A 25,694-nucleotide genomic window follows, 5' to 3' on the forward strand; every position below is an offset into this window, starting at 1 on the left:
TTACAATTATATTTTCATTTATTTATTTCATTTATAAGCCACTTATGCAGAGTCCTACGTGGCATACAATAAAACATATACCATATCATACATCATAAAACATACACAGTAATACAAAAATACTACATAACAAAACTGATGTCTAGGAGAATCCAGTCCAGACAGACCTGAAGATGAATAAATAGGTCTTAAGTCTGCAAGAATTAACAGCTTGAAAATAGAACATGCTGAAGTGTCATCAAAATGAACTCCAAATAAAAATACATTTAAAGTTTTGACAGGGTATTTCCTTCAAGTTATCAGTAACAGAAGGCCAGAATTAGCAAAGCTAAACTGTACCGTTGGAAAAAGGATAAGTTTACCCAGCAAGGCTCATTTTCAAATGCAAAATATATTCAGTTTAAAAACCACATAGGAAGATAGATAGATATGTATTTGTTCCTTATACCACATTGATATTATATAGGTCTGATATTTACTATCCTTACAAATGTATTGAAAGCCAACCAGGTATCTCTAAACTTGCATAATAGAAGTAATTCAAGCACCACAGCAGTAGCAAATGATAGATCATCTCCTCTTTAGTAATATTCTCACTGTAGCATAAACTCACCCAGCCGCAGATTTTTCATTTTTAAAGTGAGACTTCAATGACGGGTCATGGTGAGAAACTGAGACCTTCAGATTATTGATGTTGCTGCTCTGGAATTTTCAGATCGTGCAATATTTTCTCATTTTACTTACTGAAATGCATGCAGTAAAATGCTGCACAGTAAAACTGAATTTTGAAACTCAGGTTGCAGATCCTAAACTCCTCTGTATATCTGTGAAATGAGCCAAGCTCTGCCAGGTTTCCAGTGGACCAGTGCATTTGTTGCTAAAACAAAACTGCACTCCTAATTGACACTGATGGTCACTCAGCACAGAGAGGCCTGGAAGTGAAGAATATGGGTATAAAATATCCCGTACTGTAAGTCTAATGCCCATAACTTTAGGTCTCAGTAAAAATGACACCAGCAATATTTCAGCAGCTCTGGCTTCAATTTTCCTAAGTTAACTGTCCTGATTTTTAATAATTGAAGGTGGGAAAGGAGTTAACCACAAACAAAGGTTCAAAGACACCTCCTTGGCTTTATAAATGGGTGACCACCATTGAACGTTCAACAAGGTCTTTTAATAAATGCAGAAGAAGGAGCAGGCAAATGTGCCTAAGGCAGGCAAGATATAGAGGCATACATGATTGTGAAATGATTGTAAACTCATTTACAGAGGAGGAAATACTTACAGTACCTACACACAGAGCATACAAAATGATGGGAATGGATAGAATACAGACCAATACAGTTAGTTTAGTATACTGCTTTTTATAGGATAAACCAAAGCAATTTACAATCTAAAATACAATATAATAAAACAGACATATAAAACAGTAATATAATTAATACAAAATAAAAAGCATAATAAAATACCAATGACAAAAACACAATGTAAAATGAGATATAAAGTTACTGCATTCAATTTGTATTAAATGCCTGATTATACAAACACATTTTGATGTTCTCCCCTAAATTTATTGCAGTTCCTTTCAAAATGAATGTGGATAGGCAATGAACTCCATAGAAATAGTGACTGATAAGAGAATGTGTTGTAATCTAATTTCAGATGGAGCAGGCAACTTAATAAGACCCTGCTGAGAGACCTTAGAATTATTACTGTAATGTATGAAATTAATAAATTGGCTAGATAAACCAGTTGACCCGTAGACAAAGCTTTAAAAACTAAGCACACAATTTTAAGTCAGCTAAGGACTGTACCTTTCATAGCTCTGCTCGAATTGTCTTTCAAGACAATTGAGATTCTGAAGGAAAGCAGATCTAGTCTCACTCCACAAGAAAGATACTACTAAATAAAGTGGATTAGAGGACCCTGGACAAAAAGGGTTTACAAAGGGGAGATCTTGTTAATCAAACTTAATTGCATTCTTTGATGGATCAGGGAGGAACAGTATATGCTATTATATTTGATGTATATGATGCATATGTATTTGCTGATGTAATATTGTGAACTGTCCTGCAGTAGGCGCAACATATAAATCAAGAATGTGTAATGTAATGTAAATGTGGCCTACCTGAACTCCATTAAGGCTTTTGACGCTGTTCCACACAGAAGAATAGCCATTAGGGGAGTAGAACAGAAAGTTAAGTGGATAAGCAACAGAACACAGAAAGTGATAGTCAATAGAGTCCATGCTGATGAAGGAACAGTGGGGGTTCCACAGCAATTAGCATTAGGGCCACATCTTTTCAATTGCTTTATTAATGATATTACAGAGAGAACTGAGGAAAATACTGCGTGTCTCTATTCTGTTACAGAGTATTCTGTCTTCTGCAAGCAGGCACATACTATTTTAAAATTTGTATTTTTATTAATTTTGAACAATTTAGAAATCAAACAATGCACTTGACATCAGAATCTTACAGATAGGCAACTACTCATGACAAACATAAAAGAGAGACAGAGAAGAAAACAAAATGCTAGGTCCATCCGTATGACCACATGGGGGGAGATAAAAGGAGCATGACCAGAATAAGAAAAATTCCTAGCTATTACATATTCAGGTAATATTTAACCACCAAACAGCGAGAGACCCAGGTCTGGAGAAACTTTAGCTGCTCAGGGTTATATAAAATATATTTAACATTCCCCAAATTGACATTACATTTACAGGGGAACCACAGAGGAAAACTAACTCCTAATGTGATAGCACACCATCTCTTATCCAAAACCTGCTTACAGTTAATCTGCGTAACTTTAGATAAAAAAAATGAAATCTTGTTAACAAGAAACAAATTTCTCTTTTAACTTAAAGAACATCTGCAAGACAGAATTTGTAATCAGACTCACTAGCGTAAGTAGCAAGTAAAGCAGAAGTCAGGACAAGACATTTACTTCCTGACATTTAGGCAACAGAATACCCATTCCATCATTCCCAGATGGACAGTCCACTCTGACGGAAGGTTCTTCATTTCTTCTGCCAGAGAGATAGAATACTTTAACTACATAAGGAATAAGGTCTGAGGAAACTTTCAGATACTCGCTATAAAATCTCCTTAACATGTCCATTGGTGTAACTGAAGAGCATTTTGGTAAGTTTAACGAACATAAATGAAGAGTACAAGAAAAATTCTCAGCCTTCTCCAACTTGCAGTAAAGAATCTCATTATCTCTAATAAGAACAAGCAAAGAGTTCTTCAGTGTATTAATCTGAGAATCTAAATTCACAATTTTATTTTTTTTTATCATAACCTTGGATCTGAGAAGAATGAGAGTCAATTTGGGAATGACCTTGCTCCATATAAGACATAACTCTCTATCGATCCTGATAGACAAAGCCTGATCCATAGTTTTAACAGCCGACCAAAGAGTCTCACAGGTAGGGCTACCAAAATGCGATGGAGCCTGCAACACAAGCACTGCATATAGAGGCTTAAGGAACCCAAAATGTATTTGGGTTAAGAAAGAAGGGAAAGGGGGTGTATGGCAGAAATATTCAAAGATGTAGTTGGCTTCAATATATTACATTAAGGGAGGATTCCCCATAAAAAATGAAATTAACAGACAAAGGGTCAGAATGTAAAGCTGGAGGGAGAAGACTCAGGGGAAATATGGAGAAATATTTCTTTTATACTGAGAGAGAGGTAGATACCTGGCATAGCCTACCAATAGAGGTGGGAGTAACCAAAACCAGGATAGAATTTATCTTGCTTCGAAGAGACACAGATGATGATTGTAAGAGGAAGGTTGGGGAGCAGTAGGGTAAACAAATGAGGACCCTGCCTGGTTGGCCAGCTATGGAAAATTATATGCTCGTCTATCCTGAAAAACAGAGGGCCACAAAGGGAGAAGATAAAGCAGACTTGCACAGATCGGTACAAGAAAATGAGGCAATGTTAACCAACATACAACAGTGGTAGGGCTCTGGTGCATTCTCATGTTCTTAGCATGGGCAGCAGCTTGATGGCGGTTACATTGCCCAGCTAATGGTAAAAAAAAAAAAAGAGAAGGCATGATCACCTGCAAGTTGACCAGCTTGCACAACTCTTGTAAAAAAAAAAATAAATAAATAATAGAAATAAAATAAATATAAAATGTGCCAAAACTTATTATTTTATTATTTATTTTAACTATATACTAAAATGCTGACAGAGGGGGTAAGTCATATGTGGAAAAACTCTTGAGAGTAATAGAGAAAACCCACTCATTCTAATCATAGTCCCATTGTCCTTATAAATTTATCAAGGTTTTCTTGTGATTTCACTTCCATATATTATAAAAATAGTGCAGTCATATCAGAAATACTGATGCGGCAGAAATACTGACTCTCAATGCAGTTATCGGTTCAGAAACATGCTGTTATCATGCTATAATTATGCTGCAATTATGATTTAATCATGCTGTAATTAGGCCGCAATCACCTCTGCTATTCCTGTTCTTACCCTCACCCCCCTCTTAGTTTTCCTATTCTCCCTCCCTACCCCACATAGCTCCTACCCTGACAGCCCTGTCCTTCCTTAAGAACTAAGTTAAGTTCTAATTTATCTTTATTCTAGGTTATCCTGAATCTATCTTGACTACTCCCTTGTTATATGTAACTTTTCCCAGGTTTGGTTTGATGTAAACCGGTGTGATAAGACTTTTTGTCCTGAACGTCGGTATAGTAAGAAGATGTAAATAAATACTCATCTTACATATTTATAGGTCCAGAAAAATCAACACTTGCTTCACAGCCAAGAAATGTTTAACACTTCACTTTTGATGAAGAATTAAACCCCGGACAATGGTTCTGTGTTTGGTATATCTGCTTTGGGGAGGATAATTTTCTTTATTTCCAGGACTGTTCCTCTTGCTTTTACTCATATGTTGCCTCAAAGGTCTCTGTGAAAAAATGAGGATGATGCACACACTTGAAAAAAAAGAAACGTCTCCCCTTACGAAATCACTCACAAAATCTGCTAATTCCTTATGATTAAATTAAGGAATTCCAGTCCAATTCCCAATTCTATCTATGGGGGTTCCATGGTTTTTAATTTAAATATCCAGACTTGCTCTTTGCAATTAAGGGGTACTTTGTAAATCACCTCCTTGCCACTGTGGTTTAACTTCTTCTACAATTAGCTACCTTATTTGTTCAAAACGAGGCTGTTGGGAGATGCAAAGCGAAACCCAGGTGCCTCTAAACAGGTTTTTTTAAAGCGACTGTGATGTTCAATAAGGCAATTCTTAGTGCGTGCTAAGAGAGAGTGTAAGATGTGTCCTATAGAACATCACAGTCGCTTTAATAAAACCTGTTTAGAGGCACCTGGGTTTTGCTTTGCATCTCCCAACAGCATTGTTTTGAACACTTGAAGTGGCCAATTGTAGGACGAGTTAAACCACAGTGGCGAGGAGGTGATTTACAAAGTAGTCTTAATTGCAAACAACAAGTCTGGATATTTAAATTAAAAACCATGGAACCCCATAGATAGAACTGAGAATTGGACTGGAATTCCTTAATTTAATCATAAGGAATTAACAGGTTTTATGAGTGATTTGGTAAGGGGGAGACGGTTTCCCTTTTTAAAGTCTTTGTATTTTCCTCACTTTTTCAGAGGAACAATCCTAGAAGTAAAGACAATTATTCATCTCTAAAGCAGGTATATGAAACATGAAACCATGTCAGGTGCTTAATTTTTCATCAAAAGGGAAGTGTTAAACATTTATGTTTTGTTTGGTGTTGAAGCGGGTGCTGATTTATAAAATTTCTGATAGGAGTGCACTATTTTTATAATATATGGTAGTGAAATCACAAGGCAACATTGAAAAATATATAAGGACAATGGGACTCTGACATTTGCAGCCCCCCTTTGAAATAGAGAGCCTGCATCACGGTTTCCTGCCTCAAAAGTAAAAGCAGACTTTTGTGCAAGGGCAGCAGTTTCTGTGTCCCTGTCGACTGAGGTTTTAAGTCATTTTTCATAATTGTGAAAAACTTTTTTCAGCCACATCCCAAGCTCCTATCTGCTTGAAATGGTAGTCATTGCATATTCATCAAAGCTCCAAAACAGTCCTTGCAAAATGATCATCTGTGTACAGTGTCCTGGTCAGGTTTCTGAGACATAAGTTGCGACTTTCCGGCAAGGGGTTAAACTTTCCTTGCCCCGGCGCGACAGCTTTCAAGGAGTATATACCGTATGATTTCTGTCCTGCAGGTCTGTTGGGAATGGTGGCTCATATGATGTACACCCAGGTTTTCCAGGTCACAGTCAGCCTTGGACCGGAAGATTGGAGGCCACACTCTTGGGATTATGGATGGTCCTTCTGGTAAGTAACTTATTTTAATAAGTACAACGAAATATCGTTATATTTCTAAGCATTTTTCATGCTAAAAAACACGCACCAGAGTATTGTGTGGTAGTGTTTTCGATGGTTCTACAAAGAAAACAGTGAGGCTGTCCCACAGTGTGAGGTCACAGGAGAATGACATTGCTGGAGAGTACACTGAATAGGATGGATTTAAAGGAGTGAATAAAAGTTTGTACTGGAAAAGTTGTTGCCAGAACCTTAGCCCGATAAGAGATTCCTGAACTGCAATTTTCAAAACTGGACAGAAAAAGAAAGAGAACCAGTGAATGTTTCAAATAGAGAAACATGATCCAGTGGTTTAGGAGAAGCAGGGAGTCAGCCACCAAAATTAAAGATCTGCTGGAGATCAGAGAGTTAACAGCTGGAAACCACCATTAAGTTTTTCTGTAACTATTTATTTATTTAAACTTGATTTCTCCCTATAACCTAGAGACCCAGAGGGAGTTACATGACATAAATCCACAAAATGTGCAAAATACAAACTGATCACTTGTGCCTCTCAAACTAACAATTCAAAAATCTTGAAATTCAATCAGGCGAGACCTTGAAGGCAACTTTTAATAGGGATGTGAATCGTGTCCTCGATCGTCTTAACGATCGATTTCGGCTGGGAGGGGGAGGGAATCGTATTGTTGCCGTTTGGGGGGGTAAAATATCGTGAAAAATCAAAAAAACGTAAAATCGCAAAACCGGCACATTAAAACCCCCTAAAACCCACCCCCGACCCTTTAAATTAAATCCCCCACCCTCCCGAACCCCCCCCCCCCCCAAATGACTTAAATAACCTGCGGGTCCAGCGGCGGTCCGGAACGGCAGCGGTCCGGAACGGGCTCCTGCTACTGAATCTTGTTGTCTTCAGCTGGCGCCATTTTCCAAAATGGCGCCGAAAAATGGCGGCGGCCATAGACGAACACGATTGGACGGCAGGAGGTCCTTCCGGACCCCCGCTGGACTTTTGGCAAGTCTTGTGGGGGTCAGGAGGCCCCCCCCAAGCTGGCCAAAAGTTCCTGGAGGTCCAGCGGGGGTCAGGGAGCGATTTCCCGCCGTGAATCGTTTTCGTACGGAAAATGGCGCCGGCAGGAGATCGACTGCAGGAGGTCGTTCAGCGAGGCGCCGGAACCCTCGCTGAACGACCTCCTGCAGTCGATCTCCTGCCGGCGCCATTTTCCGTACGAAAACGATTCGCGGCGGGAAATCGCTCCCTGACCCCCGCTGGACCTCCAGGAACTTTTGGCCAGCTTGGGGGGGCCTCCTGACCCCCACAAGACTTGCCAAAAGTCCAGCGGGGGTCCGGAAGGACCTCCTGCCGTCCAATCGTGTTCGTCTATGGCCGCCGCCATTTTTCGGTGCCATTTTGGAAAATGGCGCCGGCTGAAGACAACAAGATTCAGTAGCAGGAGCCCGTTCCGGACCGCTGCCGTTCCGGACCGCCGCTGGACCCGCAGGTTATTTAAGCCATTGGGGGGGGGTTCGGGAGGGTGGGGGATTTAATTTAAAGGGTCGGGGGTGGGTTTTAGGGGGTTTTAGTGTGCCGGCTCACGATTCTAACGATTTATAACGATAAATCGTTAGAATCTCTATTGTATTGTGTTCCATAACGGTTTAAGACGATATTAAAATTATCGGACGATAATTTTAATCGTCCTAAAACGATTCACATCCCTAACTTTTAATGATTCACACATGGCAGAGGTGGCAGTTACATTCATACATGACTCCAGCCAGTTAATCTCAAGGTCGTTGGAGACTCATGCAAAAGATAACTTCTTTTAGATGTAAGAAATCTTTTGAGATGCATGTGGTGATATATGTGAACTTTTATTAGAATTTAAAGATTATTCAGCAGAGACAATTTTAAAAATGGTGCTCCTACCATGTGACAGGGGCCGGCCAATGGCACAGATACCCTGTCACATGGTAAGGGCAAAGAGCCATCAGCGCCATCTTTATGAGTGGCAGCCGACGACCCGAGAATGGGAGATCACTCCTGGGACCACCACTGGACCACCAGGTATTTTAAAAATGTTTTGGGGGGATTGGGAGGGTGGGGGAAGCTAAGGGGTCATTTTTAAAGGGTCGGGTGGGGGTTTGTTTTTTTTAAATCGGGCAATCGGCGCCATTTTTGAGTGGCAGCCAAAATGGCACAGATGGCCCGAGAGTGGGAGATCGGTCCCCGTGCCCCCACTGGACCACCAGGTACTTGTAAAAAGTTTTTTTGGGGGGGGGGGGGTTCGGGAGGGTGGGGGAAGGTAAGGGGTCAATTTTAAGGGGTTGGGCCTCACTAAAAAAAAAATTAATGATGTGAATCGGAACCGATTCAGATTCACATCTCCACCGATCAGATTTTTTTCTCCCTCCAGCCGAACCCGATCTTTAAGACGATCGGGCACACGATTCACATCCCTACTAGATATAAGGCAGGGATGAGCATGATGGGAGCATTCATTCGATGACGCCTAGTATGAAGGTCATCATCTAGATTGAATTTTGAGATGTTTGAATTGTTAGATTGAGAGGTTCAAGTAATCAATCAATTAGATATCCTCTCACCATACTTTATTAACTGGATGTGCTTATTGTTTTTTGGCTACAGACATATCAAGACATGTATAGTTCTTTGGTCCCCAACCACAAGTTAGTTAGTTAGTATAAAATTATTCATAGAACTTTCTCTTTGTAAGTTTTAATTTGCTCCACATTAGTATTCTTTACTAGTATTTGCCCATCATTTTGCCTAAATATCTCACAGTATATTCATTTCCCCAAACTTTTACCATTCTACACTGGGAGGATTACTTAGAAAATGCTCTTCAGTACTTTGCCCATAGTTGCCAAACAATGAGGTTCATCTTCATCTACATGATATCGAATATAGTAAGACTGCTTATTTATCATTTTCATACTGTACAATGCAAATGACCTCTTGACCTATGGAATTACTTAGTTTTCCTGACTGAACTGATCACTGTAGCAGAGCAGGTATGGTAGTGGTTATGACTGAACTACAAGTCAGGAGAAATCTTGAGAGATGAGAAAATTCCTTTTTGGCCACTGACTCCCTCTATCATCTTGTATCTCAGCTGTAATTGTATTATTACAAATGCTGATACTTATCCTCTTTGGATGAATCTGTGTAGTCCTGATATTATAAAATGTACTACTAGTAACTACTTGGTTTTCTGCACAAGACATGATGGGGCGCATGTTTCTGAAGTATGAAATTATAATGCAATTAATAGTTGAATGGGACACTTAAATTTACCAAGTCGTGGTGGCATGGAAGGAAACCCTGTGTGGCTGAATGTTTTGATGCTAGTCCTATGCCAACTTGAAGAACATGCAACTGGCAGCAATATCATCTTCAATTTATCACTTCCAGTGTCCCCAACACAGAGAGGCCAATATTCAACCCACAGCTGAGCAGCTAAGGAAGCCAGTTGTATTATGATAATTTTCAATCATAACCTAACCGAATACGTGGTGGCTGAAAACAGGCTTTAATCTAACTGGTTACAACTATGCTCCTTAGAGAAAGCTGCTTACATTATCCAGCTACAACTGAAATTGAGGGCTACTCCGCTAACTTTCATCCCCCTGACCCCTGAAATGCCCAAAATTTCAGCAGCCAGAGAGCCATCTTGTTTTACTAGACACCTAGATTTAGCTATTCAGTGATAAGTTTTCACCCCGAGGTATCTAGTCTGCTAACTCTTTGAATATCACACCCCACCACCACCAAATTGATTCCCCTCTTCCAGTATTTTCTCTTTCCAACCTGTCAGGACTTTTCTCTCTTTCAGTCTGTGTCATTATTTCCTCCACTTTGTTCCTACCTGTTTGTGAGAAAACAGAAATCTCTCCCAATTGGGATTAATGATTTTCAGGGGACCTCCTAACCCATCCTATAATTTCCCAGGTCAGTGGTGCTGCAGCTAACAAGAAAGGCTTCACATTTCAGCAGACCGGCTGATTTCTGACAAATTTGATGAATCACACCGCAGCAAAGGTTAATACATTTTCTGGCAGTTTAAGGTGAACAATAACCTATGATAATTTTTTTTCTCTATCTTGTGGCTGATTGTAATTATGGTATCCTGGAGGCAACATTGATTTTAGTTTCAGCTTCCAATATTTTTTTTTTCACTTTGTTTTGTAGTTGACTGTAGCCTCCGTTTTGAAGTACTGGCATTACCACATAAACAGAACCCCTGAAAGGATGATTTACTTCACAAAAGGTTTATATTTAGGTGATTCTGACATCAGGTGATCAGAAGCCCATAGTTGTTGCTGACTTGTAAATCAAGATTTTATCGCATTGTCAACTCTCAACACTGAAAAAAATGTTCATATTTAAAGTAAATATATGCTGTATATCTGAGAAAACTAGTGTGCAATCAGTCATTAGACAGAAAATAGTCTTTTCTATTGTAAGTTAATGGTAGTGATAATACATTTGAAAGGAATACCTAATACTATTGAATTCTGCTAAAACTGAAGAGTTTAAGATTGAGATTTTAAATAAGGTGTTAACCCCATGGACTTTAAAGGTGGATTATAAACTGATGGGGACTGTAGAGAAGGCATAACATATCTCAAATGAAATGAGATGTTCCAATGCATGTTAAATTGCTTACTAAAGATCTAAGACTTAATTGTTACATTATTCCTGTATTACTTGCCTTATCACATGATCATGTGTAAATTGTTTTGAGATTCTTATGTTCGCTTATTCTTCCTTCTACTTCAATTAATATCTCTCGTCTATCTTGTTGTTGTAGCTCTTTGCATTCTGATGATATTGTTAGGTTGTATGCATTTTTGAATAGCCATGTTTTTAGCTCACATTTAAATCTCTTTCTATCTGGTATTACATGTAACATCTCAGGTAGAGAATTCCAAAGCTTTGGACCTGCTATTGAAAACACATGATCTCTTGAGTCAGATATGTACTCCATATATTAGGAACATTCAGTAGTCCTTTATTTTGAGATCTTAGTGTTCACTGAGGTGTGTATGGTTGTAATGTCATGTCAATCATACCAGTGTTACTAGAATGAATGATTTTAAATATTAATGTTAATACTTTGTAATAGATTCGGGATTGTACAGGCAGCCAGTGCAGCGAGATCAGTGACGGTGTAATGTGATCAAATTTCCTGGTTCCTAATAAAAGTCTAGGTTAGGTATTTTGTAATAGTTGTAATGGTTTCAAGAGATATGCAGGAAGACTGAGTAATAGAGAGTTACAGTAGTCTATACTTGAGAAAATAAGAGTTTGCAATACAGTATGGAAGTCTTTTAAGGTTTCAACCACTGTAATATTCTTAACTTGGCATAACCTGTATTCATTATTTTAGTTATGTGCTTTTTCATTGTCAGGTTTTCATCCATCTGGATACCTAAATTCCATACTTGGTTTATGGGGGTAATTTGAAAAGTATCCAAGTCTAGAACTGGAGATGTAACTGTAGAGGGATTTCTACTTAGCCAAATTACTTCAGTCTTTCTGGGGTTTAATGTTAGTTTAAGATTAGATAGTTCTTGATGTATTGCTTTCATATATGTCAATAGTGTCGATACTATATTTTCCAATGATTTGGAGAATGGTATGCAAAATTCTAAGTCACCAGCGCACAAGAAGAAAAATTCCTAAATCTGCCAGTAAATTGTACAATGGGAGCATATAAATATTGAATAGTGTTGCTGAGAGGTACACCTGTAGCAATATGGAAAGTATCAGATATGTGATGACCTATTAGATAAGAAGGAAGAGGACCATTTAAGAACACTGCCTTCGATCCAATGCTGCTTAGTTGCTGGTATGGTCCACAGTGTCAAAAGCGGCCATTAAATCGATTAGAACAAGAAAATTAAAAGTCCATTAAGGAGAGGAGTAAAGTCTCAGTTGAACAGTGTTTCCTAAATCCAAATTGATTAGGGAAAAGAATATCTTGGTCTTCCAAATGATTCACAAGTTGAGATAACAGCTTTTTCCAGTACTTTTGAGATAAAAGACAGGTTGGATATGGATCTATAGTTGTCCCAGGCTTCGGTTCTAGAGGTTTTATTTTTCAGAATCAGTTTTATCACAGTTTGCTTTAACCCAGGTGGTACAATTCCTTCTGAGAGAGAGAGAGAAATTAAGATTGTGATTGTCAGGGTGATAACACTGTGTACTTGTTTCAAGGAACTGGCTGGAATTGGGTCACATGGGTGAATAGCAGGGTTAATTTTGGCAATAATTTGGCTAATTTCAAGATTAGTTTCTCTGTCAAACGTATTCCATTTAACCAGTGCATGTGAATCTTCAGAGGCTCTTGTGTGAGAACAGACTGGGAGATGTGTTTTCAACCTATTAATTTTATCTAAAAAAGATGCGGCATTCTCAGTGCAAGCATTTGAGAAGTTATAATTTCTCAGGAAGGAAGATGACGGGTCCTTAATTAACTGTTTAACAACATTGAAGAGTAGTTTAGAATTGTATATTATGCCATGAATTTGTTTAGCATAGTAATCCTTTTTTGTTTTATTTGTTAATGAGAGATCTGTATTTTCTTAGGGATTCAGAAGATTTACATTACCCCATTGTTTCTCTAATTTCCTGAGGGTCTGTTTGGTGCACCTTAAATTATCATTGTACCATGGCTTCCTGCATTTGGAAGTATTCTTTTCTTTATTAATAATTTTTGTGAGGACTGTACTGAGGTTTTTAGCTATGTTATTGACAATCTGATCCCAGGAATCAAATACCGCAGAGGCATTTTCCTGATTTAATTCAGGGATCTTATTTTCTATTGATTCTGAGAGTACCTCCATCTCAATCTATTTCCTGAAGGTAAAAGTATGGTTTTTAATCTATACTTTTATGAGGGGTTGAGGAAGGTTATTTCTGCCTTTATTAATTGGTGGTCCGACCAGGGCAATATCGTGTGAGAAGTACTGATTAGACAGTTGGTGTTGGCAAATATTAAATCTAAAATATGTCCAGCTTTAGTGTTTCTAAAGCTACTCATAATCACCCCACACGACTTAACATGGTGCCCCTTACTTAAGTGGGTCCTCACTCCACTTAAAAGGCAATCTGGACGAAACCCTTTTTAAGTTCCAGACTAAACAAAATGTCTTCTACCTGCAGATTGCTCTAACATCACGTCAGCAGCTGTGTGACAATTGAGGAGTGAGGGCGTTGTGTAGGTTAGAGAATCCCCACAGTCAAAGAGAGGACAGCTAGGAGTCCTGTTGTTGCTTGGGACCAGGCAGACCTCCACAGACTGGCTGCCCCCACCCTGTATTGGGCTGGTATGTGGATCTGTATAATACCTGTTCACTAGCTCTCATCCTTAGCTAACAGGTATTATACAGATCCACATGCTAGCTGTCTGCTCTTGGGTGGTGAGAATTCTCTAACCTACACTATTCCCTCACTCCTCAGTTGTCACACAGCTCTTGAAACTGTGTTAGAGCAGTCTGTAAGTAGACAGGGGGATGGATGGTGTACACTACAGACAGATATCCACTCATCCAGAAATGTGACACACCATATCTGAGGTCTGAAGCTGTCAAATTTCACATCCCCCCCTCTCAATGCAAGGAATAAACAGTGTGAGTCATAGGTGGAATGTTCTTTGAGTAAGCATGAGGCCATTTTCTCCCCATACAATACAATCATATCTCTGAGGCACCCGTTGTAAATAGTAGAAGCACAGGATCACTTTTGTGGAGAGCCAATCTGTGCAAAATGGATGCACACATCACACCTATGCATACCCAGAGCAGGCAGTGTAAGGGAGGAAACAACGAGGTCAACATCACCCTCAGACACAGCTGTAGACCAAGGCTAACACAGTATGTCACTCATAGGTATTGGCCTTTTTTTGGGACAGACTATCTCCAATAATGGGCAGTGAGTATGTTCCTGGTATGTCCATCATCCTCCATCATTGATGTTTATGGCTGATAGGACCCTAACTGAACCTGAGGGAGTCAGAGTCTGAACTACACACAGAAAGTTAGGTACACCTGCCAGCATAACAAACATCTGTGAGAAGCACATATAATAAGCATTTTGTCAGAGGTACAGACATGGGCTCTCTCATGCTCTCAGATGACAGTAAATGCTTGTCTTACAAGAGACCAGCACAGCAAATGTATAAGCCATCATGCCAACCACATGACACCTCTGGGAGCAGTTGTCCCATACATTTAGCTCAGTGACAGGTTTCCGAATGAGGCAGATTGTAGGGTCCTGAGGTCATCAGCTGACAACAGCTTCTCTACCCTTTATGCTATACACAGAGCTGATGATTGTGAGTCTATCAGCACATTTGCCTTGCTCACCACTAACTGTAAACGTGACAAACACCACATGAGACACAGCCTATAGGACAGCAACTCCAGCTTGGCCACAAGTCACGCCAGCTATGTAGAGCAGCAAGAGCCTCCAACCATAAAACCCCTGAAAGGTGGTGACTGACCTTGGAAATGGACCATTCTGCAAGTTGTTCACCCCAGGAGACCTCAGCCTATGTGCTTTAAGGGTGGCCATAGATAGCATAAGAACTAGCTATCACAACAAGCAAACTACTCTGCATGTTTTCTAGGTACATACAAAAAGCAGCAGCACCTGACTAGCCCTGAACTAGACCGGCCAAGGGCCTTGCAGCATCTTGACATCTCCATATTTGACAAAGGCCACCTGTGATATGTCAGATGAGGCAAATAGCTTCTAACACACCTTTGCGTTTGGTTCAATGATGTGAACCTTTTCTTAGAAGACATGTGGGTGCTCTTAGAGTCATTAGAAACCATACTGTGACTTTGACATTTCTGAGGTGACTTGTAAATACAAAGTTAAGGCATGACACTATCTGATTCCCAATCCTGCCTTCACACAGTCTGACCAGCGTCCTTGTTTAGCCTCCCCAAGAAGCTAACCTAACCAACATGACATTCCAACTACCAAGGCCCTCACCATCTGTTGACATTTTGCCTAGGTAGCTGTAGTAGGGTGCATCTGTGTAAGGGTGCATGCAACCACAAAGAGGTATGCTAGCTTGGAATGACCTGTGAGCATTGTGGGAATGCCACAATGTTGGACAGGCGCTTTACTAAAGGCTGTAACTGAAGGCCTGCTAGCTGAGCACTCTGATGTCAGCACTGGCTCTGAAACAGCTGAGGCAGTGCTGTCAGCAGTCTTTGCAGGCCCATGTGATACAAAGCATCCCAACTTCACATACACATGATTGTCAGCGATGGGATGAGGCTGTAAAATGGAAACTCTACGACTGATACTTTAAACTGTCTACCTGTAGCTTTAGGCTGTGCCTTTAAGCTTCAGAGCTATGTGTGATTTATAGGATTTCTAGAGCTGTTGCTCTCCATCTTCAAGGCCCAACTGGAGTTTCATCACAACTATGGCACTCTCTTGCCCACATGTGATGGATAGGACAGGTTTCTAGGGGTAGGACTGCCAAGCAAAATTCTGCAAGCTAGGCCAAGCTATGTACATGGTGTTGGCAGTCCCACATGAACTCTATTTAGATACTTACTATCAATCAGAAAACATTAGGCCAGCCGCCTGTTTTTGGAGTTATCTTTAATTTGACTACAATTTTTCAAGTACAGTCTACTTGTGAGAGTTTTAACACAAAAATGATGCTAATGTGGTAATGGGAAGCAAAACTATGCATAATAGCTCATTATCTATCAGTACAACAATAAAGTATATATGCAAACTGCTTTACAGATCTAGTAACGCAAGATCTTAACTAGACTTCATGGAGATATAGCTATGTTTTTGCAATAACAGCCATAGGCCTCATATGGACCTCCTTAATATTGGCCATTAGTATGAGTGTAACAGCAGATATTGGTGCACTTTAGTACACTGGCTCTATGCTGCCATCCTGAGTTTTGTTTAAAAAAACAAAACAATCCATGAGTATAGTATTTAGAAACTCAAAGCACTTTCTGAACTGCAAAAAAGAAACTTTGCTAGAGTATATAGAAACTTGCTGAAACTAGCTGTGGGTAACCTTGAGGAATGAATGTTTTATTACAAGGGTTTTAGAACTGTTCAGGGAAACCAGAGAGACACATTTACTAGATATTTATGAGAAGAGAGTGGATGTGTGCTTTATAAAAAAAACAATATTCTGCTAGACTGATGTAATTTGTCAGGGGATCTAGTAGATAACGGAGTGGAGTTCTTATGCAAATTAAAGACAGCTGAAATGGATGGGTACTATAAAACGGCAGGGGGGATATTTCAACATCGCTGATATTTTGAAACAATGATGTTGAAATGCTTCTTTAATAATATCTACGCTGTATTTTGGTTGGTTGTTTTTTTTTATTTTTGTTTTCAGAAATCTACCAAAGTAATTACACGGATGGAGTGAATGACAATATGTCCAAGACTGTCGTGCAGCACAAATAGCCTTGATTTTCCTTCCTCACTATGTGAGGATGCAGGGTTATGTGCATGTCACTGGCAGCATGTTCTTTTACTATTTAGGAAAAGGTAGGGAACACTAAGATACTTGACATAGGCTGATGTAGTGGGGAGGAAGACAGTGGATTTTTAATAAAGGAAATGAGTTTGAAGAATAATATTTAAAAAGCATGTATTAAAAAGCTAATTAAAAAAAAAAAGACAAGTATGTACTGAAATGGAAAATATTGATTAAAATCTTGAATCCTTTAATAAATACATTCAGAGTTGGTGGAAGAATATAAGGTACCTCAGGTGAGCCTTCAAGGCTTGCAACTAATCCCAAGATTATGATAATTACTCAACAGTTATGATGACCTCTAAGACCTCCCAGAACAATCCTATAAAAACTTATAATTGGACATAAGAAATGCCAAGTTGATATAGGCCAATGGTCCATCAAGCCCAGCATTCTGTCTCAGCCACACAGTGGTCAGTCTAGATCACTTAGAAGAGCCCAGCAGATCTTAATAGGGAAGTCCATTCCTTATTGCTTGCTGCCCAAAATATGGACCTGCCCACCAGAAACTTGCTTAGACCTTGTTTACATTCAGTTGTTTCATGTATGTATATGTATGCATAACACAAATGTGGGTTAGAAATCATTTATTTATTTATTTATTTATTTTATTTAACAATTTTTTATACCGACTTTCATAGTAATAACCATAATCGGATCGGTTTACATAGAACAAGGGTATAACTAAAGCAATAAATAAAAGTAATTAACAATAGAGGTGAATAAGACAAAGTTACATTTAACAAGGAGTAAAAAACTTGGAAGCTTAAATAGCTGGAAGAAAGGTAAAGGCAGGAGGTAATTATAACATAATACAATAAATAATATGGGTTAGGGCTTAAGGTGCTTTAACTTGGAAGAGCCCGATCATGTCACAGTGTTGGAGGAATGTGTTGGGGGTAGACTGCAAAAATAAAATTAAGCAATACATACATTTTAAAAGTAAAAGACATCCATAGCGCATTGGCTGAAGATAATCTCTGAAATGACTGGCTGGACTGAATTCAGATACTTTCCTCTACTACTCACGCTACAGAAAAAAAAAATTCAAAAGCTGGTGTCACTTCAATGACAGTGAAAAACTTTTCCATTACAAGACATTTGGTGAGGTATGAAAGCCCTGCAAAACAGTCACAGGACCTAGATAACAAACCTGCCATACCAACATAGCATTAACTCCCAGAACTCCAACAGCAACAAACCTACCTATGAAAAAGCAACCCTGTAAATATTACACTTAGAACACCAAAACACCAATATCATGTATTTTATTTTTCAGAAGGCATTTGACAAAGTCCCTCGTGAGATACTCCTCAGAAATCTAAAAAGTCATGAGACAGGAGGCGGCCTTACTGTAGACTGGCGACTGGTTAAAAAATAGGAAACATTGAGTAGGTCTAAATGGTCAGTTATCCAAATGGAAAGCAGCAAATAGGAGAGTGCTTAAGTGATCTATATAACATTCATTAATGATCTGAAAAAGAGAGAGGAATGAGTGACATCAGCAAATTTGTAGTTTATAGAAAAATATTCCAAGTAGCTAAAACACACAGATTGTGAGGAACTGTAGCAGGATCTTGTCAGACTAGGGAATTGCATATGTCACGCAATTCATTGAATACGGTATACCCCCCTAAGTGGGCCGGTGTAAATTTCCGCTTAACAGCGTCTTTAACGTTTATGCACTGATGCCAAGGTGGCTGCCCATTCACGTTACAATCATAGGGTAACCTTTTTTTTTCAACGCGTGATTAGCGCTGCCGTTTATTTCTTAAGGCAAAACTTTATACTGCCGTTGTTTCTCACTCTCGAGTTTAACACGATTTTTTTCAAGAAATTTTTCAATAACCTCCAACTTGAAATTATATTCTTAAAAACGAATGAGCTCATCCGCTCGCTCTGCTAACATGTTAGCAGAGCGAGCGGATGAGCTCTATGGACTCTAGCTTTTTTTCTATTGAAAAGAGATAAGTACATCCATTCATAAGGATATTCATTTTTAAGAATATAATTTCAAGGTGGAGGTTATTGAAAAATTTCTTGAAAAAAATAGTGTTAAACTCGAGAGTGAGAAACAACGGCAGTATAAAGTTTTGCCTTAAGAAATAAACGGCAGCGCTAATCACGCGTTGAAAAAAAAAGGTTACCTTATGATTGTAACGTGAATGGGCAGCCACCTTGGCATCAGTGCATAAACGTTAAAGACGCTGTTAAGCGGAAATGTACACCGGACCACTTAGGAGGGTATACCGTATTCAATGAATTGCGTGACATATGTGACTTTATTTTGGGATATTGTTATTACTTAGTCACATTTCTTCCAGTTTTCCTATTTTGAGACTAGGGAATTGGGCATCTAAATGTCAGATGAAATATAATGTGGACTAATGCAAAGTTATGCACACAGGGAAAAGCAATCCAAACTAGGACTGTGCATTTGTTTTACTTGACTGTGTAAAATGCAACAAATGAGTCTATTTTTGGTTCATTACAAATGGAACAAACCAAAATGTGGCTCATTCCAAAAATTTGGAAAATTGTTTAGGAGATTCGTTTTGACAAATTGTGACACAAATTGCAAATCCCTAAATATAGGTACACAATGCTGGGTTCCATATTAGAAGTCACCACCCAGGAAAAGGATTCATTGTGGACAAAATATTGAAATCCTCAGCCCAAAAAAACAAACAGAACGTTTGTGATTGTTCGGAAGGGAATGGAGAACAAAGCTGAGAATATCATAATGCCTCTGTATAGACCAAGGGTAGGCAACTCCAGTTCTGGAGTGTCACAAACAGATGTCCACAATGAATATGCAGGAGATATATTTGCATGCACTGCCTATATTTTGATATATATATATATATATATATATATATATTTATATTTATATTTATATTTTGGATACCCTGACAACCAGATCTAGTTGTAGCACTTCAGGATTGGAACTGCATACCTCTGATATAGTTCCAAGATGCGATCACATCTGGAGTATTGTGTGCAGTTCTGATCGTCCCATCTCAAAAAAGATAAAAGCACTCAAGGGGTGGTCACATCAGAGTTGATAGAGAGGCACTATGATATTTTCTGTTTTATTCTTCCTTTTTGGATCATTCCTAACCTTTTGTTTGCTTTTTTGATTGCTGCCGCACACTGAGCAGAGGATAAATAGGGACAGCTATTTACCCTTTCAAACAGTGTAAGGTCTAGGGTACACATCATGAAACTAACTGAGCACATTCAAGACAAATTGGTGAAAGTATTTTTTTTTTCACTCAGTGCATAAGCTGTGGCATTTGGTGCTGAGGAATGCGGTCAAGATATCTAGCACAGTTGGATTAATGTTTGTGGGTTAAGATTAACACATGGTTGTGATTTGTATTTGTTAAATGCAATAAAATAATGTAGTCTGGCTTGCTTTACTTGGTGGCAAATAGGAACCAACCACCACCAAGTTATCTGCAATCTAACCTTTAATAAAAAAAGATTTGAAATCAAAGGGGTTTGGACAAATTCCTGGAACCTATACACCATTATTAGCCAAGTGGCCATTTATTTATATATTGTGTATTCAGCTAGTGCCTTTTCATTGGTAGTTCAAGGCGAGTTACATTCAGGTATAGTCAGGGGCGGATTCCAGATGACAGACCGGCCCAGGGATTCGCCGCCGCAGCCAGCCCCGGAGATACCACGTGGTCTGCCGAGCACGGCTCTGTCACAACCATGTGCGGCAGACCACATGACTAGAGCGACCGGCCCACTGGGGGATGCCCGATCCCCCGATAGGCCAATCCGCCCCTGGGTATAGTTAAACCACAGTTTAGCCCTGGGAATGAGCAACAAGGTGATATGGTTTAGTTACTGTCAAAGACAGGATGCTGGGCTTGATGGACTCTTGGTCTGACACCTCATGGTATGCCTTATACTACTATTATTATTATTATTATTATTAATTATTATTATTAATAAAAGTGCTGACCAGATTCACATTAAAGAGATTGTAAACTCCTTGAACAGGGACTATCTACTCAAGACTATCTACTCCGCCAGGCCTATCAGGGAACACTACAAAGAGTCACTCCAAATTCCAAAGGCCAAAACCTACCAACATAAATCCTTGAGTCTCAGAGCCTTCTCATCAGCAGGTCCAGCTCTCTGGAACTCGATCCCACCTGATTTGAGACAAGAGCCATGCTCTTTAACATTTAGGAAAAGACTAAAAACTTGGCTTTTCAAAAAAGCATTTCCAAGCCTTGAATAAAACCTCCTCTCACTAGCACTAACTCGTATGCAATAATGGAATGTAAACACGAATCAACCAACCTCAAACCCTCTCTCACTAATTCCTGCTGAATATTTATCATACTATTACCATTCACAACTGTGTCATATTTATTCATTTGATTACCTATGTACCGTTTCATAGTCTTATTTTTTCACTTGCTATTCTAATGTATCAATAGGCTGAAATGTAAATATTGTGCTGTTCAATTTCTCCCCTTCCATCCCAAGTTTATTTTCCTTGTTTTTTGTAACTTTCCCTCTCCCTTTTTCTGATTCACTGTATTTAAAGTTCAAGGTTCTTATTGAAAATATTGTTTTTTACGTTACGTTATGCTTTACACTCCTTGTTATTTGTAAACCGGGTTGATGTGATGCCTATCATGAAACTCGGTATAACAAACAATAAATAAATAAATAAATAAATAAAGACAGATAGACAAGACAAATAAGTGCTTGGGGAGGAAGAGAGGAAATGTTTAAAGTCCCAAAGGTGGGTTAATAAGTAAAGACTGGGATAACTATCTCTACAAGTAACAAAAATCATACGCTCGATGCATAAGTAGAACACCTCCTATTGGGAAACCAGAACAAGCTGGACTACGACAGATCACTGAGAAGCTACACATTAGCAGAATAACCTCACCTCTGTCGCATATGCAGAACACCAACAGATCCTCAGTAAATATAAACTAAGGAACTACAAATTAGAAGTAGAAATCTGCAGACAAAACTGAACTCTTCTTAGCTCTGCAGTCCATTCCAGCCTAGGAGGGTATATTGAAATAAAAGGAAGGAGCAGGCTGGATTAGGGAGCTCTGTCTGCTCCAGCCTAACCTCCTCCCCTCCCATTTTCTGGCATGACAGGATGGGAAGGGCTAGATTGGGGAGCAGAATAGTTCTCTGCTCTGTCTTTGCCAACTTCAGCCATTCCCTTTCTGTTCCCTATACCACAGGCTAAGCCTGAGAGCAAAGCCAAAAGCTCAGGGCCTTTCAGAGATGTAGAGATAACGTTTCATAAATCTAAATACGGTAATAACAATTCTACATTTCTTCTAATGTATTCAGGGCTGGCTTTGCACTACCCTAGGTGATCAACTAGTCTTCTTAATTAAGACAGTCCTGAATGCATTAGAAGAAATGTAGAGTTGTTATTACTGTATTTAGACTTATGAAATAGCATAAAGGCTAATGTACTTGAGTAATTTGCAGTCAAGAAGGAACTATATAGCTGAAAATTAACTACTGGTTTCTACAGAAAATGCAAAGCTCTGTTCAGACAAGGGAATCAAGAATGTCAAAATCTAGGCCATAATCCTGATTAAAATGGCCTAGATTAGAAAAAGGAAAAGAATTAGATTTCACATGCAGGAGCTGGTTACATAAAATAGTAAATCAATTCACTTTAGAAATTACAAATACTGCCTGCTGCTTAGCTAGCTAAACAGTTGCTGCTCAATCTTTTGTAATGCTTGAAAATTAGAAAAGCAGCTACAGCATTCCGGGTATTTTGACTGGTTACAGGGCAAAATGTAGGCAGGTGGAGATGCCCTTTGGCCAGTCTGCCCACCCCTCTCAAATGATGACTAGCTAGTTGGAAATAAAGATAATTACAGTTAATACTTTGGAAAATAGGAGGTGGTGACTTTTATTAACATTTTCACAAAATACTGCTGTGTTGGTTAGCGGTTTGTTGGAGTACAGTATGCCGTAAGGCCCTTATTATACATAATTATATTATAGATGGAAGAGGCATTTGTTTGATGTGTGACCAGATATACAGAGCTCGCTCAGCCAATTTCCATCAGCCACAGCAAGCCTGGTTTATCTTGAAAATTGATCGCTCCATCTTTCATGCCCTTACAAATTTTACTTTTTGGAGAATCTGCACCCTCATCCACTCTCCTCACCCCTCCCACTTTTATAACCTTAAACACTAGCCATTTCCATCATCCTCAGCTGTGACAATCTTAAGGGTTCATCTCAGAGGGAGAGTAGATAGGTTTTGCTCAGCAGAAGTGAACTTGGCTGCACCACACCTATCCTTCCAAATGAACTCTACTTTCAAGCCAAACCCTTTTCTACCCGCAAGGTTGAAAGAAACCCCTAGGGGAGACTGCAAGACAAATTCCACGTACATCATGCTAACGAGCAGAGATCATGCTGAATAGGCATGATGACCAGGCATATTTACCCGATTACCTTCATCCAGATAGTCAGACTTAGATTAGGGCAGCTGTTGCTGCAGATGGTGTTGGTTCACACAAATTTATCCCGAGTAGCACTGAATATCATGCTACCTTGCTAAATTTTAAAAGCCTGACCCAGGAAAGTCCCCTTTTAACTTGGCCAGATTTGTTCAGGGAGCATATTTACCAGTGCAAACATAGGCCTGGATTCACCTTTATCGCAGAATGGTGAATCCAGCGAAAACGGGGGCCGGGGGGCGGGCCTGCGAAAGCCAGCAGCCATCGCACCACTGTGGTGTTATAGCTGCTGGCTTTCGCATTCAATAGCGTCATCGTGAAAGGTGGTGCTATTGGGTGTGCTACTGGCGACGATAACTGTGCTTAACTTATCGCCGCCAACGAAGACATCGCAGCGTCTACCTCCACGCCACCCCGACTCCACCCCCCCCCGGCAAGCTATTGCACGCGAAGAGGGACTTTTCGCACACGATAAGCAACAGAAAATGACCCCCTTAGCCAGGTAAAAGGGGAGAAATTTTGATCAACTCCAATTTACCCTGTGAAAATCTAGTCTTAGGTTAATATCCTCACAGTTTATAGCAGTCTGAAAGGAGGAAGTGAAAACCATGGATTTCACTGAAAATAAGAACATAATAAGCGCCATGCTGGGTCAGACTAAAGTCCATTGAGCCCAGCATCCTGTCTCCAACAGTTGCCAGTTTGGTTCACAATTACCTGACAGATCCCCAATAGTTGATCGATTTCTTGTATCTCACTCCCAGAGATAACCACTGGCTCATAAATGTTTATGGACTTTTCTTTCACTAAGTTAATTGCTTTGACCACATCCTCTGGCAACAGATTCCATTGCTTGATTGTGCGCCAAGTGAAAAAATACTTCCTATGATTTGTTTTCAATCTGCTGGTTGCAAGCTTCGTGGTGTTTCCCCCAGTCCTAGTGTTATTTGAATGGGTAAATAACCATTCCCTAAATACCAAATTCCACCCCACTCATGATAATATAAATCTCAATGATATCCCATCTGTCATCTTTTTTTTTTTCCAAGCTAAAGAGCCCTAATCTGTTCAGCTTTTCTTCATGAGGGAGCTTTTCCATCCCTTTATCATTCTTGTTTTCCTTTTCTGCACCTTTGTTAGTTCTGCAGTCATTTTTGAGATGGGGAGACCAGAACTGCACATAATTCTCAAGGTGCAGTCACACTATGATTTCATGCAAAGGCATTATGATAGTCTTAATTTTGTTCTCTGTTCCTTTCCAAATAACTCCTAACATTCTATTTGCCTTTTTGACCGCTGCCACACACTGAGCTGCAGAATTCAAGGTATTATCCACAAGGACTCGGGACCTTTTCCTTGATGGCAATTCCTACGTGGAACCCAGCATCATGTACCTGTAATTGGGATTATTTCTCCCTACATGCATGAATCTGCACTTGTCCACATTAAATTGCATCTGGCATTTAGATGCCCAGTCTCCTAGGCTCACAAGGTCTTTCTGTAGTTCCTCACAATCCGTCGCTGTTTTACTGACTTGAAACAATTTTGTGACATCTGCAAATTTGATCATCTCATTCACTGTCCTTTCTCCAGATCATTTATGAATATGCTAAATAGCACAGGTCTCCGTACAGACCCCTAAGGCACTCCTCTAATGACCTGTCTCCATTTGGAAAACTGACCATTTAGTCCTACCCTGTTTCCTGTCTTTTATTTAGTTATTAATGCACCACAGGACTCTGCCTCCAATCCCATGACTTCTCAATTTTCTGAGGAGTCTCTCATGAGGGACTTAATGCCTTCTGAAAATCTAAATACACTATATCATTCAGCTCACCTTTATTTTTTTTGAAGTTGTAAATAAAAATGAAAAACCTCTTTAAATTCATAAGGCAAGGTGTCCCTTTTCAAAAACAATGTTGACTCTCCCCCATTAAACCATGGATATCTATATGCATGGCTTTTACCATTTGGCCTGGCATCAATGTTAGGATCACCAGTCTGTATTTTCCTGCATCAGGTTTTTAAAAATTAGCATCTTTGGGTACTGTGGCTTTTTTAAATGAAAGGTTGCAAATCACCAGAAAAAGGTCTGCAATTTAATGTTGGAGTTCCTTCAGAACTCTGGGGCGAGTACCATCCCATTCTGGTGATTTTCTTTAGTCTGTCAATTTGATTTCACCCATATCCAATTAAAGGTCATTTTCAATAGGGTAGATGCCAAACCCATGCTCCACCTTCCCTTGAGCATGGACCCAGTGGTGAATTTTCATAGAAATTGTGCTTCCAGATG

At 39.4% G+C, this 25,694-nt stretch overlaps 1 protein-coding gene across 2 annotated transcripts in view; it reads left to right on the plus strand.

The window, feature by feature from the left end:
* Nucleotides 1-25,694, plus strand: part of GSG1L (GSG1 like) — a 185,760-nt gene that overhangs the window by 156,769 nt on the left and 3,297 nt on the right. Inside the window, exons 4-5 of one of the 2 annotated variants that reach the window (XM_029577342.1) lie at nucleotides 6,249-6,360; nucleotides 10,319-10,408. In XM_029577342.1, coding sequence (XP_029433202.1) covers nucleotides 6,249-6,360; nucleotides 10,319-10,379 — 173 coding nt within the window. In that variant the 3' untranslated portion in view covers nucleotides 10,380-10,408. The remainder of the gene's footprint in view (nucleotides 1-6,248; nucleotides 6,361-10,318; nucleotides 10,409-25,694) is intronic. The other variant, XM_029577341.1, reaches the window with a different exon arrangement.

Source organism: Rhinatrema bivittatum, chromosome 14, assembly GCF_901001135.1.
Source record: "Rhinatrema bivittatum chromosome 14, aRhiBiv1.1, whole genome shotgun sequence".
NCBI lineage: Eukaryota > Metazoa > Chordata > Amphibia > Gymnophiona > Rhinatrematidae > Rhinatrema > Rhinatrema bivittatum.